Below are 19,663 nucleotides of genomic sequence, written 5' to 3'. Positions count from 1 at the left end.
TTTTTCAATAGTTTACAGAATGAAATCAATAGTTTTGAAACATTCAGCAAATTGCTAGAAATATTTCCAATCGATTGATGCCATTATCTCGTAAATCTATCGAGAGACGGTTGAGTTTTTATCGTTCAAAATCTTTTAATTTTTCGTAACGCATCCAAAATGACTGTTTTCAATTTTGTACCCCCGTATGTTGCCGAAAGACGTTATCCAACGTCAAAACATTATTTTTGAAACAATCTCCAGTGCGGCACGATGTTTAAGGCGGAAATAGTCTTTGAGTCCGTTGAAACGGCAGAACAGCCACAGTCGGAAGCAGATAGCAGCTTCGAAATGGAGGAAGATTATCTCGATGAGGAGGAGTTATTGCTGGACCCTCTCTACGCCGCAAACGTTGAGGATTTCGTCAAATCAGATTGCAGATTTCATTCAGGTTAGCCAGACATCGGAATAGAACCAACAATCAATACGAAACTAACGATTTTAAATTGGCTCGCTACTAGACTAGCCTATTGGTCCCAAGCAAATCGTTTAACGTACCCCATTCCAGTCAAAATTCTAGTACCACACTATGTTTGTTTTGATTCGCTATGAAAGTTTGACAGATAAAATGAGGGGTTATTGGATTTTCCTATGTTTCGAGGGGTGATTCGACTAGCTTGGGACCGAAGATAGAAGCAGAGCTGAGCCAAAAAGTTGAGCACGTTTCTTCGGGACCTACTTGTCTTAGAGTTACCTCTATGATAGAACCTCGAATAGAACCACAAAATAAGCGAAAGTGTTTTACGATTCAGAAGATGCTGCAAATACTTTCGAAATACGCCAATGGCAAGTGTATTAAATCTCTTGCTCTGAAATATGATATTTCCGCATCAACGCTATACAGGGATGGATTAAATGGAAAAATCAAATAGAGGCTGTAGTGAACGACAGATCGCGATGGTCAAAAAGACGCTGTCGTCTTCCCGGTCGGGGTCAAAAACCATTATTCTCTGTGTTAGAAGATCGCATTATAACCTGTTTACTTTTTTTGTTAAAACGTTTCTATAACTCTATTGAATATTTTTGTTCATTAATTTTTTACAGGCGCAAGCATCGAACTTGGTCACAGAGCTCAACGTTGTAAAATGTTGTAAATCCTTCGAGCCACGTCTGGCTCGACTGATTCAAGCAGTGACAAAATTTAGTAAGTCGCTGTAAAACAACTACCAGAGTTCTTTCAAAAAACGCCCTGGAAAAAACAATCAAGTTTTTCTAAGACATCCGTGGCATCATCAACGATAAAGGCTTTCACTGTAAACGCTGCTGGAGAAATGCTGACGCCACATTGCCTATTTCTGATTTGAAGAAGCTTCCACTGCATGATGAGGATGTTACGGGCCCCTTGTATCAAACTGGTATGTGGTCGGTATAAGTTTTCAAAGAGTACATGGAGAAGATTGTACTGAAACATCACCAAATCAGAACCCAAAAATTTTGGGCCTTATTACGGGTTTCACTACACGGTGATAAGCAAGTGATACTCAGAATAAGAGCCGTGATTACCGTAATAAGCCCCTTGTTTTCTTAATACCCTCATCTGACCCGAACTTGTCGGGTACGGGTATAGAGATTAGTGACGTTTAACGCACGCACACTAGCGGGAGCAACGCCGTGTAAAGTTATTTATTATTTTCCTCTGGTTAACCTAAAAAATGTATGAAAGTAGATCTGTCAAAATGAGTTTGACATCGATTTGTTATGTATTTTCCTCGGATATTCACTAACACGCTCTCACATATCGCACCAACACAACCGGACGTGAAAATCTCTATGGTTTGAGTTTGGGTAAACAAAGCCATTCCTGATTATCTACAGTTCAATCAACATATACACACTTAAATTTTTTCGCCGAGATTCCAACAGCCGAGTAGTTCTGCAATTTATATTGCTGAGACTCGGTAAAACAATTGCCGAGACTCAGCTATCAAATAACATTTTGCTGAAATATCAACTAACAAACAGATATTTTGCGTAGATATCAGCAAAAGTAAATGCCGAGGAAATCGGCTTTTGGAGATTTTACCTGGGGGGGGGGGAAGTGCTGTCAAATCAGCCTACTGATCATCTTGTATGAAACTGGTTCCAAACGTAAACAAACGCTGTAGGTTTCTTATGGCTTGTTTACGTTTGGAACCAGTTATGCGAGGTAGGCGACGATTGTTCGTATTTGACAGCCACCTCCCCCCCTTGGATTTTACCGAGCTAGATTAAGTGTGTATACTAGGTTTCTGCTTTTGTCAAGACACACATTATTTGTTAAAGAAATTCACCAAAAAGTCTGTTTTGATGCTCAAAATCATTACTTTCTTTATTGGATAATATTGATATCCGACTATTCCACATTTGTTGTTACTCGTACCCGAACTGAACCTGAAAATTTATTTATTTACATACCCGTATTCAACCAAACCCGTCGAGTACGGGTACGGGTCGGGTTTCGGGTAAAAATACCCTTGCCTGACCATCTCTACTGAATAGGCTATTTAATCCGGGATGATTTTAATAACTGAAAAAACTGCCTTAGGATATAGTTCCGATACTGTTCCGAAATGTTTTGACGGCTTAACGACGTGTTCGGGGTATCATCCAAACCATTTGTGGGATAGTTTACCCATTCGGGATACAGTTCGTTTGTGGTATTTGTTTATTAGGGAAGTTACATATACAGTAAAACAATATTTTGGTTTAAATTCAACTTTGAACTGTGACATTTTGACAGCCAGCATAGTGATGCACGGAATCACGCCACCGCTGCCGAGGCAAAAATTATTTTTACGAAGCCGCCGCCGATGAAAGGACCGGCACACAGGTCTAGTCTAGGCACAATATTTAATGCAAACTAAAATGGGACTCTCCAAGTATAAGTACAAGAAACGATCCTATGTCCACGGTTTAGGCTGTGAACCATTTGCCGAGTTAAATTTAACTCGTGGTTAAAAGTGACATTTCGAAAGTTATTTTCTATGTTCGAAAACCCCCGTGCTGTCGATCGACCGGTTTTCGAGCCACGGTTGTCAAAATTTAACTTCTTGTCTGTCAGAAATAACCATGCTCGGATAGCAGGGTTAATCGATAACTTTTCATCTGTCAAATTTTAACCAAAAGTTAAAATAATCCACCAAATGGTTCAGAGCCTTAGTGCACTTACACACGGAAACCTAAAAACACAGACAAACAGACATAACACATTGAATATTTCTCACTGTAAAACATCGTCGCTAAAACATTGCCGCCATCTGTTGAGTACACTGAGGTGGGCACTACATTGAACAGATGGCGGCAGTGAGTAAACGTTACACGCAAGGGAATTGACTATGCGCGTCACAGGTGGCAGTACTATCAACTACGATACTTTTAAATTGTCCTTTGAATGCTTGTTCGATGAACAACATGCCAGTGTGGTTGTAATGGTTTTATAAATATCTATTTTATTTCGTGTTCTGTCTACGCTCTCGGCTATAAAGGGTGTCCCACATCAAATTGCATCACGGAAAAAACGCTGTAGAAAATTACCTAGTTGACCGATCCTTTTCAAACTTTCAGACAATAAAATATAACCCATATTTATTTCATTCACCTTCTATACCATAACCGTACGCTTAACTCCACTCATTAGGCTCTGTACAACATCTGGCTGCAGCTTCTTCTGTACGGAAACCTACTTTTTCTTCATGTCTTCCTCAGATTTGACCTCCGTAGTGCCTGCTTCATAATAGCCCAGTATTTTTCGATGAGCCTTAGTTTCGGTGTTTTGGGGGTTGGGAACGAAAGTGACCCTGTTGGTTTCGTACCACTCCAGGAAAACATTTGAATAGTTGTCGCTTAAATGCTTTCACCATAGAGGTAACTCTAAGGCTAGTAGGTCCCGAAGAAACGAGCTCTACTTTTGGCTCAGCTCTGGTACTATCTTCGGTCCCAAGCTAATCGATTCACCCCTCGAAACATAGGAAATTCCACTAACCCCTCATTTTATCTGTCAATCTTTCATAGCGAATCAAAACAAACATTGTGTAGTACTAAAATTTTGACTAAAATGGGGTACGTTAATCGATTAGCTTGGGACCAATAGGCTAGTCAAGTAGTGAGCCAATTTCAAATCGATAGTTTCATATTGATTGTTGCTTTCACGACACGCTTGTGATACTGATCGCTAAAAGAACATCCATTCTGACCGGATTTCTCCTTCCGTTCGATGCTCAGAGTTTCGTATAAACGTTAAATCACACCACTCACCGTTGACTGCATGATTCCGAGTTGTTTTCCGATGTCCCGACGAGAGAGTTGAGGATTTTCCAGGTGCTTGCGCAAAATCAATTCTCGACGTTGCTTTTCGGTTGACGCCATTTTTTGCAACTTTCGAAAAACTGACAGCGATAAAAATACAGTGTAAACAATACACTCTAAACTACTTCTACCCAAATGTTCAAGAGAAAATACCCAATGGGTAATTTTCTATAGTGTTTTTTCCGTGTACAATTTGATGTGGGACACCCTTTACCAGCAAGCTTTTTATTTCTAACGTTGTAGAACGACGCACACACTTGCCTCGATTCTCCTAAATTCTTGTTCAGCAGAAGAAGCATATGAAGTCGACTATGAGAGGAAAAAGGCGCTTTGACACTTCGAAAATAAACTAAAATGCTAGCTAAAATGTTTGGAAATCTCTCTATTACTGATCGTCCAATTTTCAAAAAAGAGTTTGTCAAAATTAATTCCTTGACGGTCAGAGTTAAGTCTGGTGGAATAGCAGGTTTATTGGAAAGGTTGACAGATTGAAATTTTTCAAATAAACCTGGGTTCAAAAAGGTGGAAGTTGATGGATTTTTGAAAATTATAATATATTTTTGAAATGTCAAATTTAAGTGAAAATTCAACAAATGGAACACAGCCTTGGCGTGATTAATTTTAGTTTGCACTTTTACTTGGGCTTCAGAGAAGTCTATCACTCATAAACTCGTTTCCGTTTAATATTTTCCATATAAAAAAAGATTTTACATCAAAAATACGTTTCGAACGAAAACGATGAGTATATTCGAAACAATCTGAGTTTCGGATGGCATGGGTATTTTCTCTAATAACAAAAAGTTTCGCTCCTTGAATCTGTTTATTTTCAATTATACATAGATATTACAATTAAAAATCACACATTTTGTTGTTGACAGCCGATTCCTAATTGACTCTCGTGACAGATATTTTTTGGTGATCTGTTTTTCAGGATAATCATATTGTCACATGTATTTTCAGTTCGTTTTTTTAGAGACGCTAATTAAGGTGAATTATGGACTGGAATATAGCATTTGTTGAATAACGAAACAATGTTTGGTCTTGTGTATCTTCCCTGTTGTTTGTATTTTTCTTTTAGAAAAAAAAAATATGAATTTGGATATATTCAACTATTAATATCCACTATTTTTTGAATAGCCACATATTACAGTCTACCACCAGTAAGCTTAGTCGTTAAACGCCTGAACTAGTTCAAGAAATCTGAGTGCAAAGTTTATTCATTGACTTTTTTTTCCTTCACATTAGGTTACAAATCTAGCTTAAAAGATAAAGTTCAAATTCAAATCTGTTATGTACAAAGTGATACAGCAGGGTGTTGACTAAATTGTGAATGCTACCATTTTTTTTATGTTTTACTAGTACCGCTAATTTCTCGACGAACATTCCAGAAAGTACAAGGTACCGATTTTTGCTTTGTATTACCATGGCCATGTAAACACATTTTCATTCAAGCTGTTTTCTCAATATAGTTCGAAAAAAATGAAGGTGTGATTTAGAACCTAAAACGATAAACACAGTCGACGACCTTTCGGGTTGATTAACCCAAACCTAATCCTCGGTGACTTCGACTGCCTCTTCCGTGACGGTGATTGCATTGGCCGTCTGTTCGATTTCACTGAGCGGTGTCGTCATCAGGACCGAATAGCGAATTTTCTTGTTCTTGAAGTAGCTGTACGAGTTGTCAAATAGGACAGAATCTGAAAATGGCGAAATGGGAATCGTTAGACAATGCAGGTAGGATGTTCCCCAATGTACTACTTACAGGTGCATCCCGGTTGACAGGTGATAAATCCAGACTCGTCCACCTGGTGGGAGGCTACTCGTTTCAGCGGGACTTCGATTACACTTTCCTGAGTTTTCTTGTTGACACATTTGATGCCGAATTTGATGTCGTGGTCGAAGGTGCGGAATTCCCATCTGGAATTGAAGCAACACACATGTCATGCTAAATTTCGGGGACTAACTATTCTTGTACTAAAATAAAGGTGATTGAACTAAACTTCACTCGAATTTTGTTCAAATATAATATTCTTCTTCTTCTTTCCTTTATTTAACGTCGGTCTCTGTTCCGCAATCTATTGCCAATCACCGACGGACATCGATAGCCATCCATTGACGGCAATCGAATGTGCAGCAAGGCAGCTGCCACACCTGCGTAGGATATCGTACCCATTCAACACACATGGGCCGGGACCAACGGCTTTACTTCCCTTCCGAAGGAAGACGTGACCAGAAATTTTTATGCCTCAGAAAAATCCCACCGACCTCGGCTGGGATTGAAACCAGACCCATCGGGGTGTTAGAAAGCAGTCACGCTTACCACTACACCACCGGCGCCGGCCAATTTCCATTTAATTCCACTACCTTATTTGATTATCCTTGACAGATACGCGTATTTCATCTACAATGTGCAGACTTCTTCAGTGTCTTGTCGAGTCGAGTCGAGTATTAGTACAAGACACTGAAGAAGTCTGCATAATAAGGTAGTGGAATTAAATGGAAATTACTAATCCTTCCCTCTCTCTCTCTATCTTTCTCTCTATCTTTATACAGGTATTCCACTAAGACGCCGACATTCATCAGAATTCTAAATTGCCTGTATTTATCTGAAAGCTTTTCGACGCATTTTTTTTCTGATTTTGAATTTGATGAACCTTCTAATGTAGAGTAATCTATGTAGAATGGAAACTCTATCACGCGTTGATTGGTTGCTTATTACCCACAGCTTTCAATCACAACAATGGCCATAAACCTAGTGAGTATACAACTTGCTCAGAGTTGGCTCTACCAAAGGCCACCTACCGTATTAAAGCTTATGGACAAAGGATAGTATATGGTGATGGTAATGTTGATTTATGGTCCATTCATATGCTTCCCAGTCCATGCGATCATCGTGTTAATAGGTATCTACTAAGCCAAACTAGCATACTCACTTCAAGAAGCACCCGGCGTCCTCGCAGTCGAACGTCAGCTTCACCTTGCCGCCCTTCTTGATCTCGATCTCGGTAAAGGTGAGGTTGTTGTTGAAGCTATCCTCCTTGGAGGTGTACATGGACTTTGGTACTTTTCCGCCATAGCAGATTTTCTTCTCGCACTTGGGATTCCCATCCTCGTCCGTTTGGGTGCCCCCGAAGTGCTTCGGGATCTGGGAAGCCGGACAGCGATCCAGGATTGCCGGTAGCCACTTGTTTCGGTCCGATTTGTAAATTTTGATCTTGTCGATCGTGTAGTCACCCAAAAATTTCTTCACCATATTGTACGCGAAGGCAAACACTTTCGGTGCGTTGATGATGTAGCAGCATTTAAGAATTTCTGGATAGTTTGCTTCGTACATTTTGATCAGTGAAATAATCACTTCGCTCGCCGGCCGCCACACGTACTGTTTCAGACTGAAATTTTCCATATCGAAAATTACCACAAACTGTCGGCAGGCCGGATTGTTCATTTTTTCACTCTGCTCGAAGGCCACCTTCATGTATCCCTCCAGAGCCTGCAGTGTCATCCGGATGATGTCTGCCCGGGAGACCGTATGCAGTAGGCCCCAGATATCGAACCCGGAAAAGGGGATGATGATGATCGGCGATCCCTCCCGGTCGAAACCCGCCATGCCATGCGGGGCCAAGTCTTTAAGAATCTGCGGCGTGGGCCACTTGTCGATGTCGTCGGCATTCCAGCGTTCGCGAAACTTCATCGAGTCACGCAGCATCTTTTCGGCGGCCTCCGGATTCCAGGAACGTGCTGTGGGAAAGTATAGATTTAAATGCGTTAATGGAAGGCATGAAGCGTAGCACTTTGAATGCAATCGTTTTGTTGGGTATGGATGGTGTGAATGAAAACGATAAACGTTTGAAACAATGAACGTGCATTTTAATATGCGTGAGAAGCAGTTAATGGTTAATATTTTTCTGCGTTCAATATACATTTTCTTTACGGTCGCCAGTTCTGCATTGTTATTCGATTAAGTACTTTACGATCAGGTAATTTGTATCCAAGGGCTTAGAACTTAACACATGCTAAACACTGGCCCATACCTCTTTGCTTACAGGATAGTGCTGTAGGTTTCGCATAAGGAGCATGGTATAAGGTGTCAATTATCGAAAGGTTCGTCGCTTGATAAACGCTTCATATTTTTATTTTTTTAATGATAAATACTGAAAGGGACATTTAGTGTTCAATGGATTTCGAGGGCAGTGTCTAGTCTAGTCTAGTCTACACATACACAGCCAGTACTTGAAAGAATCCTGGAAAATGATACATCTATCATTTTTCTTGTCATTATTAATGCCTGCTGCACATCAAGGATGTGAAACAAACAATAAAGCGGCCAGGCCTACTGTGTAGCGTTTAGTTAATTTTTGTGGAAGTGAATGTTTACCATGTCTACTTAATAAGTATAGACAGTGGTTAACATTTAATCCACAGGTAATCAAAGAGCGGGGACATACCGTACCAACCGCTCCGTATGCTGGATTTGAAAATAGGCTATATAAATCGTTGGGAGTGACAGAGCTAAGAAAGTTAATGTACACTCCTTGGTTGTCCGATCTCCTGGGATGGAACACAGGTATTTACCCCTTGTGTTCGAGCGTACAGTCCTCCCTCCGTACAAGCGTGGACGGCACCGCCAACCCACTGCCATCCCTCAATCGATCCAGCCGACCTCAGTCGAAGGACAACAGAGAGCGGTGTGCGGACGTAACCTATACGGAGGGAATGCTGTATTCGCCTAGGTTATAGCGCCCTTGCTCGCTACCATTTTCTTCTAGCAGTTGGGACCTGAGCACTAACTCTTGTCCTAGCCCTATATGGCATATGGTTATAGCGCCATTACTCGCTTTCTGAAAAGAGAAGAAGGGAAGGGAAGGAGAGGAAAAGGACTTGGGAAAAGGAAATGCGGAATTCCTTTCCTCATTAGTATTTGTATCGTCAACTTTTATGAAAATTATATAAATCATTTTTCCTTGGTCAGAGGTATTATTACGACATTTTAATAAGATTGTCTTATCATTTGTTACAATGGATTTCGAGGGCAGTGTTGAACAAAATGTCATCTCATCCAGGATTTATAAGCTGTCTGCCTAAGAAGAAGAGGAGACAACTGCCTTCTTACTCTTTAATCTCTATCTCTATCTCTTTCTATATCTATGCATGGTTGCTATCATGCATCCTCGCGGCACGTCCGGAACCAGATTACGACTTTGGTGCTCTTTCTCTTTTCCAAACGTGCCGCAGTCAAGAAGGACAAGAACCTGCTCAATTCGGTAGTGGGATCGGGAACGGATTCCAATGCCGGTGGAGGAGCCGACGGTGAGTCCGAGGCAGATGACGAAAGAATGTCTGATGCGGATGTGGAAAACAACTCGGGCACAACAATGCACGGAGCTAATACGAATCGAAGCTCTCTAATTAAAAAAATAAATTAAAGGGTTGTGTCCTAGACACGACCGCAGTATGACGTAGAACCACGCAAAATTGATGATTTTCATGCATTTTTGACTATTATGCTTTATCTTAAAATTTTCAAGTATTTCAATGTTTCGGTTATGGTTCACTCAAAACAATTTACACATTTTTCTTGACAAATATCCATGTGAAAGTCCACATGATTTTCATTTGACCACACATAAACAGAATCCACTCAGAAGTACGCATGCAATTTATACGTCAGGGGCTATTAATAAAGTACGTAGACAGTTTGGGGGGGGAGTTGATAATTATCCACGGCCCATACAAATTTTAAATTTTTTGTATGGACACTTGTCTACGCAGGGGGGGGGGGGTCAAGAATAAAAAAAAACTGTCTACGTAGTTTATGAACAGACCCTCAAATGAATAGTATGTGTGGTCACGCATGGTTTATATATGTATGCATATTAAGTATGTGGCTGACACATAGATATCATTTGTTGATCACGTGCAACAATTCATGTATGGGACACATACAAACAATATTTGAAATTTTGTTAGTGCTTGCTAGCTTCTTTTGATTTTAAATGATCTTTATTTCTTGTGTTTGTGTGGTTTACATGTATGAATGTTCAAGTGACACAGATGCGTCTTTGCAACTTTAGTACATTTGAGATTTTAATTATTATTTACAGTTCCTAGTCCTATCAGGCCTATTTTAAAGTATGGCCTCCTTTTTTACATATTCTGCACAAAACATACTTTCTAAGCCCCCAAACAAACAGGATTTTCCGCCGTTTTATTACGAATGGGGCGAGGCAAAACGTTTCTTTTGTGCGGAATATGAAAAAAAAGATGGACAATGGATGTTAATATAATTGCATATATAGAGGTACCAGATATGTTGTACAGCCAGTTGTTGGAAATTTAGCAACAGAATTTCATCGGATGATGTCTCCTCTTAAGCAATTGTTTTGAAAATTTTGGCTTTTGCTTTTACTTATAATTGGGGAGCTTAAAATTTATCTCCCGGAAAAAAAGTGGTCGTCAAAGTCCATGTCTTTTTCGGGTCATTGTTAAGGGGGGAGGAGGTTTTACATACATTACTTTTCAAAGTCTCATTCCTCATTGTGGTGATCACGCCGTGATCTAGTGCCACGCCGTCCGAAGCGCTAATGAGCAGAGGCAGGAAAGCAGCACTGATTTATATCTTTTCAGGTTCAAGCAGAATGATGTGCAACCAAGTGGTATCCGTTTATGATGACTGGGTTTGGGGAAAACGTTTAGTTCATGAAAACAGGGCCGAAAATTATCATTTGCGCATTTTTCAAAAGTTTTTTTTATTAAAAATGGGAAAAGTTATTTATTTCAGAAGATTTGTTAAGTAATATCCTATCGATTGGCGTATTTGGATTTTAATTTCATCTATAAATGACAAAATTACAAGCGTTCAAAACCTAACACTATTTCACCACACATATTTTTTGATTTGTACCCCAGTATAGTCGAGAAAAGACGTAGTTCTACGTCAAAAATATTTAAGAGTATCCCTATTTTTGTTATTTTTTTTATAAAAGGAAAATAAAAACAAGGATGCAATAAAATGAACGACAGCAACTTCAAACCTCAAACACGAATTAATAACGCTGATTATACATAGAAAGAATATGTGCACTTTATACACTGCTATTCATAGAGCAATTGTATACTAAGTTCGTATTCTCCTCCTTTATACCAATCTTGGAAAATCATTTGCATTCATTTCGTGCATTCATTGACATTCATTTGCCTCTAACTTTTCTCGTCAACAGAATTCCGTAAAATTAGGTATTAAGCTTTTGTAGGTTGTATAATTAACTACAACTTTTGTCTATAACTCAAATCTGTATCTATTATGCATGATGAACTAGAACGGGCAGAACATATTATTGTTTTTCGGTGAATGTAATTTGCATTCACTCAAAAACAATAGTGGCCCTCGTTTATCATGCATAAGAGATACAGATTTGAATTGTTGTCAAAAGTTGTAGCTAATTATAAACCTTACAAAAGTTTCATACATTACTTTACGGAATTCTGTTGATGAAAAAAGTTATAGACAAATGAATGTAAATGAATGCACGAAATGAATGTAAATGATTTTCCATGCCTGGTCAGGAGAGTTTCGATTTAGCGTAACTTTCAATCTATTTAGATTTGAAAATATTTTGAGTGCAGAAACACTGCGGTGTCTGCCGGGGTTGCCTACAGCGAGTAGGCAATCTGCGGATTCATCACCAACATCGCCGGGAGGGTTCCAACATACGAGCCCCGCTCATCACCCCCCGCCCCCCTCCGGGTGTCAAGGACAGCTGGTAAGCAGCCAAAGAAGCAAACCGCTCAGCACAGTCCGTGCTTTGTAGCAGCAGAACCCCTGCCAGACCGTCATCGAAGGGCCCCATCGAACAGCAGCAGCAACAGCGAGTAGGAGGACAAAGATAAGAAGATAATAGACGTCTACAATTGGATTGTTGATGGGGTATTGATATTCGTTATCTGCATTGAAAATGGAACCGAAATCCAAAATTTCATCAGTTTTGGTACACTTGAACTATTTTAAATAAGTACGATTACATTAGCAAAAATCACCTTGTTGGGACTTTGTATGGGAGCGAGCTGTGAACGAATAGATTTAGTGTCAACGATCAAAAATTTACATCTTGGTTTAAAAATAGAGATGAATGCCTACAAGATCGATAAAAAATATCGTTGTGCTCAGAAAACCGGTATATTTCTCGAAGTTAAACAACCCAATTGATTCCTTCTTGTTGTTTTGTTGTTTCACCAAAATCCGAACGACTTTGGGGGAAGTACCCTTGCTCGTAAATTGTGCCAGCTACAGGCTGGCAGGTAAGCCGCAACTTACTATATGCAGAGCTCATAGTTCCAAAGCGCGCGATTGTACTTAACAATAAGGGCCTAGAAATTGTTTCAAAAGTGCGTTTTAGTTCCAAACAAACCACAACAGTCTTATCTTTGCGCTCCAAGTTGTCTTTCCACTTTGCTAACACCAAATTCAATGCAGTTTCACAAAAATGACCTTCCCGATATCCTGAATATTCCGGTTATCAATAAAGAGTTGTTATTCAAAAATTCCAACAGCTGGGCTTTCACAACAAGTTCTAGAATTTTCTCTAATGTGTCGCAGCGTTGCCAGGTCATTTTCAGAAAAATCTGGACCAGGTAAAATATAAAATCTGGAATGCTCCAAAAAATTCTCTTTTTAACATAATGCTATTGAAATCAAAGTGATGTGCCAATCTCCCGTAAAAATAGGTCAGTATGATCATCTGGAATGTACTAGAATGGTTATAAATTACATGTTTTAATTAATTATATAAAGCAAATAACTTGTAAGCATTACTAAAATCATCCAAATGTTGAAAAGTATTGACACGGTGTGCATAAAAAGTTCAAATATACATTACGCAGCATTTCAAAAAATTAGTTAAATTTGGGTGAAAAATAGCAGAAATATGGTTAGAACTGTTTTTTTAAACTGTAACTTTTTTTAACAAGAATGAGAAGCAAACAATCAAGGAAATTTGATGATCAGTCCGCATCGTGCTCTCTTGCCGTGCGGATCTATTTGCTTTTTGCTGAAGGAAGTGTTACTACTACCTAAAGCTACAACAAATTTAAACAGCACTTTTCAGTGCTCAACCTGTAAAAATTTTCTACCTTGTTCAACTCTTATTCCTCTTCGATCCTTGTTTGGACCCTACCCGAGGTAATCCTTCTTGGATATCGATTTGGAAAATTCCTCTTCGATCCTTCAGATTCTTATAGTAATCTGCTTGGAAGTTGATTTGGAAAAAAATTTACTGCCGCCATGGCGCCTAAACGCAAAAGAAAGGGGCAAACTCTTGACCCCCCTTCTGATGAAATTAATTTGAGTAATCAATTTGATTTGCTCACGGATGATGAGAATGATCCATCATCCAAGAAAAATTCTAGTAAACTTTCCCGGCTTAATGCCAAGAAGGAAAAGATTCCCCCTATTGTGATAACCACTACCGATTTCCATGCTCTTCGCATGGAACTTTTGAATTTCGTGAAAGTTAAGTTTTCACTACAAATTGGACGTCGGGGTGAATGCCGTGTATTGGCTGAAACCTTGGACGGATTTAAATGTCTTCTCAAGTATCTTACTGAGAAGAAGCACAAATTTTTTACTTACGACACCAAAACTGAACGTTTGTTCAAGGTTGTCATGAAAGGACTGCCCAGTGGTGAATCCCTGGATCAGATCAAAGATGAACTGGCAAAATTACTTGGAGTTGTGCCACTCCAAGTAATCAAAATGAAAATGAAATCCCGTCCTGGCGATTCGCGCAACGGGATTTCTAATGATTTTTATTTAGTTCACTTCAAGTCTAGTGAACTAAACAACCTTAAGGCCTTAGAAAAAGCTAGCCTTATGCTCCATGTCCGAGTGAAGTGGGAACACTTCAGGAAGACTGGAGGAAATTTCCAAAACCTCACCCAGTGCCGTAAGTGCCAGGGATGGGGTCACGGAACTAAAAATTGCTACATGCCAGCTAAATGCATGAATTGTGGTGATTCCTCTCACGCAAAGGACGACTGTCCTGTGAAGGAAGATCCTAAGAAATTTAAATGTTCAAATTGTGGTGAAAACCACAAATCCAATTTTTGGGAATGTAAGACTCGCAAAGCGATCCTACAATCTCGTTCTAACCGTCAGGTAGGAAACGCTCCACGTTTCCGACCAAGTACAAATTCCTCTGCTGTTAACAACGGTCAGCGAGGAACAAATTCTACATTCGTACCCGTAGGTACAAATATCACCCCTGCTTCTTCTGTACCTACTCCCCTCGCTGCTAACAATGTTCAGCGAGTTAATGGAGCTACCTATGCTGCTATTGCAGCGGGTAGAAATCAAAATACTAACCAACGTTCTAACGGAAATTTTGACAATTTTGACTTAGGAAGCATTACTGCTCCTAAAATGGAATTTTTACAGAATTCATTAATTGACATGATTTCTGATATGCTTAAATCTAACTCCATGTTTGATGCTATTCAAACTGGAGTAAAATTTGCTAATAATATTGTCATGACTTTAAAATTCAGTAATGGATTTTAAAGCATTAAACATTTTAAATTGGAATGCTCGATCTCTTAAAGATAATGAAGACGAGCTATTTAATTTTTTGAGAGTTCATAACGTGCATATTGCCGTTATAACTGAAACGTTCCTTAAACCTGACCATAAGGTTAAGAAGGACGCAAATTACTTGATTTATAGAAATGATCGTCTTGATGGACCCTGTGGTGGCGTTGCCATCATTATTCATAGACGAATCAAACACAAAATTCTTTCTTCATTTGAAACCAAAGTTTTTGAAACTTTGGGAGTTTCTGTTGAAACAAAATTTGGACAACTTACGTTTATAGCTGCCTATTTGCCATTCCAATGCGTAGGCCAGCAAAAGAATTTTCTCAAGGGTGACCTCCAGAAACTTACCCGTCATAGGTCTAAATTCTTCATTATTGGTGATTTTAATGCAAAACACCGCTCATGGAATAATGCTCAAAGCAATTCCAATGGTAATATTCTGTTTGATGATTGTTCTGCAGGTTATTACACTATTCAATATCCAAACAGCCCAACATGCTTTTCTTCTGCAAGAAATCCCTCAACTATTGATTTGGTCTTAACTGATTCATGTCAACTTTGTAGCCAATTGGTTACCCATGCTGACTTCGGTTCTGATCACCTTCCAGTAACTTTTGAAATATCCCAAGAAATAATTTCTAATCCCAACAGCTCTACTTTCAATTACCATAGAGCTGATTGGGAGCAATATCGAACATTTATGGAATATAACTTCGATCCAAACATTCCTTTGCAAACCAAAGATGAAATTAATTATGCTCTTGAATCTCTGACTACTTCTATAGTTGAAGCAAGAGCTGCCTCAGTACCAAAATGCGAGGTTAAATTCGATTCAATTATAATAGACGATGATCTTCAGCTCTTGATCCGTCTTAAAAATGTCCGTAGGAGACAATATCAAAGAACTTGCGATCCTGCCATGAAAGTTATCTGGCGGGATTTGCAAAAACAAATTAAAAAGCGATTCTCTGCCCTGAGGAACAAAACTTTTGAAAATAATGTTTCTAAATTAGACCCGAGTTCCAAACCCTTTTGGAAACTCACAAAAATTTTGAAAAAACCTCAAAAGCCAATTCCAGCGCTTAAAGAAGGTGGTAAAATTTTGATCACAAATTTGGAAAAAGCTCAGAAACTTGCTAAGCAATTCGAGAGTTCCCATAATTTCAGTTTGGGTCTTACTAGTCCTATTGAGAATCAGGTTGCTCGGGATTTTCTGAATATTTTCTCTCGGGAAAATATTTTTGATGATTCCTGGGGGACTGATTTGGACGAAGTAAGGTCTATAACTAAAAATTTTCAAAATATGAAAGCTCCAGGTGATGATGGAATTTTCTATATCCTCATCAAAAAACTCCCAGAGAGTACCTTGTCTTGCTTGGTAAAATTATTTAACATATGTTTCCATTTGGCATACTTTCCTGATAAATGGAAAAATGCAAAAGTTGTTCCAATTTTGAAGCCGGATAAAAATCCAGCTGAAGCTTCTAGCTACCGTCCAATAAGTTTGCTTTCTTCAATAAGTAAACTTTTTGAAAAGATAATTTTGAATAGAATGATGCTTCACATCAATACGAACTCAATTTTTGCAGATGAGCAGTTTGGATTTCGCCATGGGCATTCAACTACTCATCAACTCTTAAGAGTTAACAATTTAATTCGTTCAAACAAATCTGAAGGCCACTCAACTGGAGTTGCTCTTCTAGACATAGAAAAAGCATTCGACAGTGTTTGGCATGAAGGTTTGATTGCTAAATTGAAAAAGTTTAATTTTCCACTTTATATTATGAAATTAGTTCAAAATTATTTAACTGGCAGAACTCTTCAAGTAAATTATCAAAATTCCAAATCTAATCGACTACCTGTTAGGGCAGGAGTTCCTCAGGGTAGCATTCTTGGGCCTATAATGTATAACATTTTCACTTCGGACCTCCCTGATTTGCCTCAGGGTTGCCACAAATCTTTGTTCGCTGATGACACAGGCATTTCCGCTAAAGGAAGAAGCCTTCGTGTTATTTGCAGCAGACTGCAGAAAAGTTTAGATATTTTCTCTTCTTATTTACAAAAATGGAAGATTTCTCCCAACGCTTCCAAAACTCAACTTATAATATTTCCACATAAGCCTAGAGCTTCGTTTTTGAAACCTAGTAGTAGTCACATAGTCACTATGAACGGAGTTCCAATTTCCTGGTCAAACCAAGTGAAATATCTTGACCAAAAATTAACTTTTAAAGATCACATTGAGGGCATTCAAGCCAAATGTAACAAATATATTAAATGTTTGTATCCTCTTATAAACAGGAAATCCAAACTTTGCCTGACGAATAAACTTCTAATATTTAAACAAGTTTTTAGACCGGTCATGCTTTACGCTGTGCCAATATGGTCTAGTTGCTGCACTACCAGGAAAAAAGCACTTCAAAGGATTCAGAACAAAATTCTGAAAATGATTTTGAAGTTGCCTCCCTGGTACAGTACTACCGAAGTACATAGAATTTCGAATGTTGAGACTTTAGCACAAATGTCCAACAAAATAATTAATAATTAAAGGCAAAAGTCGTTGCAATCCTCAATTGCAACGATTAATTCCCTTTATACTTAGATAAGATTAGTTTTAGTTTTTAGTTTTAAGATATCAATTGTTATACTGACATGCAGGTTAAAAAACCTGTTTAAAATACTTAATTGCCAAGACATGAACAATGTAAAAACACTTAGATATATATCATAACAATTAAGGCTGGTACGTTACTGCAGTAACTGGAGCACCTAGGTTAAAATGAAATGTAATTTATTTTGAATTTGGAACAAATAAAGAGTTAAAAAAAAAAGGAAATTTGATGGGATGGATTTTTTGAACTAATAGTCGATGTAGTCCTTACTATTTGATGCAGTACCAGAATTTAAAGATTTTATTAGTTCTAATATTACTCTGAGGTTGATCAGATTTACAGTTTAATTCTTGACATCATCAACACACAAAACCCAGCAGACCAGTAGGCAATTTTATTTTGAAGCAAAATTCACCGGACTGAAGTGGGAATCAAAGCCTAACATCGTGGAACTCACACACAGTTTTCCTAAACTACGGGTAAATCCACTATTCGCATGACAATTATGCCAGAGAATAATTTCATTATATTACTAAAATGAAAGTCTGACAGCTTCATTTTTGAAGTCTCAAGATCTTCCAATGATTATAAATTCCGGAATTCATATTTTTCCTGCGTCCCAGATCATCATTTTTTTGATAGTCTGAATTTACTTGGAACTCTTCACATGATATCTTCGCCTTTTTTTTAGTTCAATTCGAATCATCGTAGAATTCCTATTTCCTAATTCATATTTCTTTTCTATATTCCCCTAAAACAATCTTGAAAATATCTAAACTTGTCCAGTAACATTATAAGAGTTCTTAGCATTACCTCTTGTAATCTCTTATAAATCACTCTCCAATTCCACAACTCCTTCAAACTGGTAATAATTCCCGAGAATTGGCTCAATTTCGTGTCCATTTTTCTCTATGAATTTCTTAAAATATTCTTAACAATTTCCTTGGTACACTCTTCAGAATGACCGTCACAGTCTTCTCAGACTTATCCAATAATTCCCTTTGAACTGCTTTGTAGGTAAGGTCAGAATTGTTTTGAAATCCTTTTCAGTATTACCTAAGTACTCAAGTACTTTGCCAAAATGGTTTTGAAAGTCTCCCAGAAATTGCGATTAAAATTTTATTAAAGCTAATCTCCATAGAAACATTGGACAGAATTCCTTTGAAATTATTCTCACGATTCGTATCAGCACAAACAAACAGACATAACACATTGCCTACTTTTCACTATAAAACATCGTCACTAAAACACTACCGCCATCTGTTGAGCGTACCGTGATGGGCAGTAAGCTGAACAGGTGGCGGTAGTGTGTAAACGTCAAACGCAAGGGAATTTATTGTGCGCGTCACAGGTGGCGTTTGACTGATAAAATGAGGGGTTAGTGGAATTTCCTATGTTTCGAGGGGTGAATCTATTAGCTTGGGACCGAAGATAGTACCAGAGCTGAGCCAAAAAGTAGAGCTCGTTTTTTCGGGACCTACTAGTCTTAGAGTTACCACTATGGTACTACCAACTAGAACACTTTTAAATTTACCGTTAAATGCGTGTTCGACGAACAACTTGCGAGTGTTATGTCTGTTTGTCTGTGGTTTCAGCATACTCCTTAGTTTCATCATAAGAATTTTCTATGATTTCTCTTCCGGATTGTATTTCCTTTATTGACAAAATCTCCATGCAATTGTCATCATGGTTGACAAGACAATTTACGCCGTCTTCAACCAGAGGTTGCGCAGACTGAATATTTGACACTAGACAACGGACAACACACCACACCCACTAGACCAGTAGGGAAAGTTTCAGGTTGCCAACATTTGCACCGGCTGGAGCGGAAATCGAACCCTCACTTCGTGGCACTCACAATACGCCTAAATGATGGGTGACGCCGAACGACCCCGAAGCCCACAAATATAGATGTAATTCTACTCAGAAGTAGCTTGAAATTCTCCTTTGATTTCACAAAGAATTCTCCTCACACTTAATTGTGAACTATTTTCAGAATTACCTTAAAACTCCGATAATGTCCAACGTTGATGGCCTTTAATAATTGAAGTAGCAAGTTTAACTTTTTTTTATTAGAGGGTAAATCAATTGCAGTGATATTTTTAAAGCAACATTTTTAAAAAATCTGGGAAAATCTGGAACATAT

General features: G+C 38.5%; 1 protein-coding gene across 1 annotated transcript in view; it reads right to left on the bottom strand.

The window, feature by feature from the left end:
• Positions 1 to 5,856: 5,856 nt before the first annotated feature.
• The window catches only part of LOC135708429 (SEC14-like protein 2), a 50,493-nt gene continuing 36,686 nt past the window's right edge, over positions 5,857 to 19,663 (bottom strand). Inside the window, exons 4-6 of the mRNA XM_065230532.1 lie at positions 7,257 to 8,061; positions 6,086 to 6,240; positions 5,857 to 6,020 (exon numbers count right to left, since the gene is read on the bottom strand). Of these exons, the coding sequence (XP_065086604.1) occupies positions 5,872 to 6,020; positions 6,086 to 6,240; positions 7,257 to 8,061 (1,109 nt within the window). The 3' untranslated portion in view covers positions 5,857 to 5,871. The remainder of the gene's footprint in view (positions 6,021 to 6,085; positions 6,241 to 7,256; positions 8,062 to 19,663) is intronic.

Source organism: Ochlerotatus camptorhynchus, unplaced genomic scaffold (assembly GCF_037179485.1).
Source record: "Ochlerotatus camptorhynchus isolate MF236.1 unplaced genomic scaffold, CSIRO-AGI_Acam_v1.1 ptg000330l, whole genome shotgun sequence".
NCBI classification, from domain to species: Eukaryota; Metazoa; Arthropoda; class Insecta; order Diptera; family Culicidae; genus Ochlerotatus; species Ochlerotatus camptorhynchus.
This window is presented reverse-complemented; position numbering and strand designations above follow the sequence as displayed.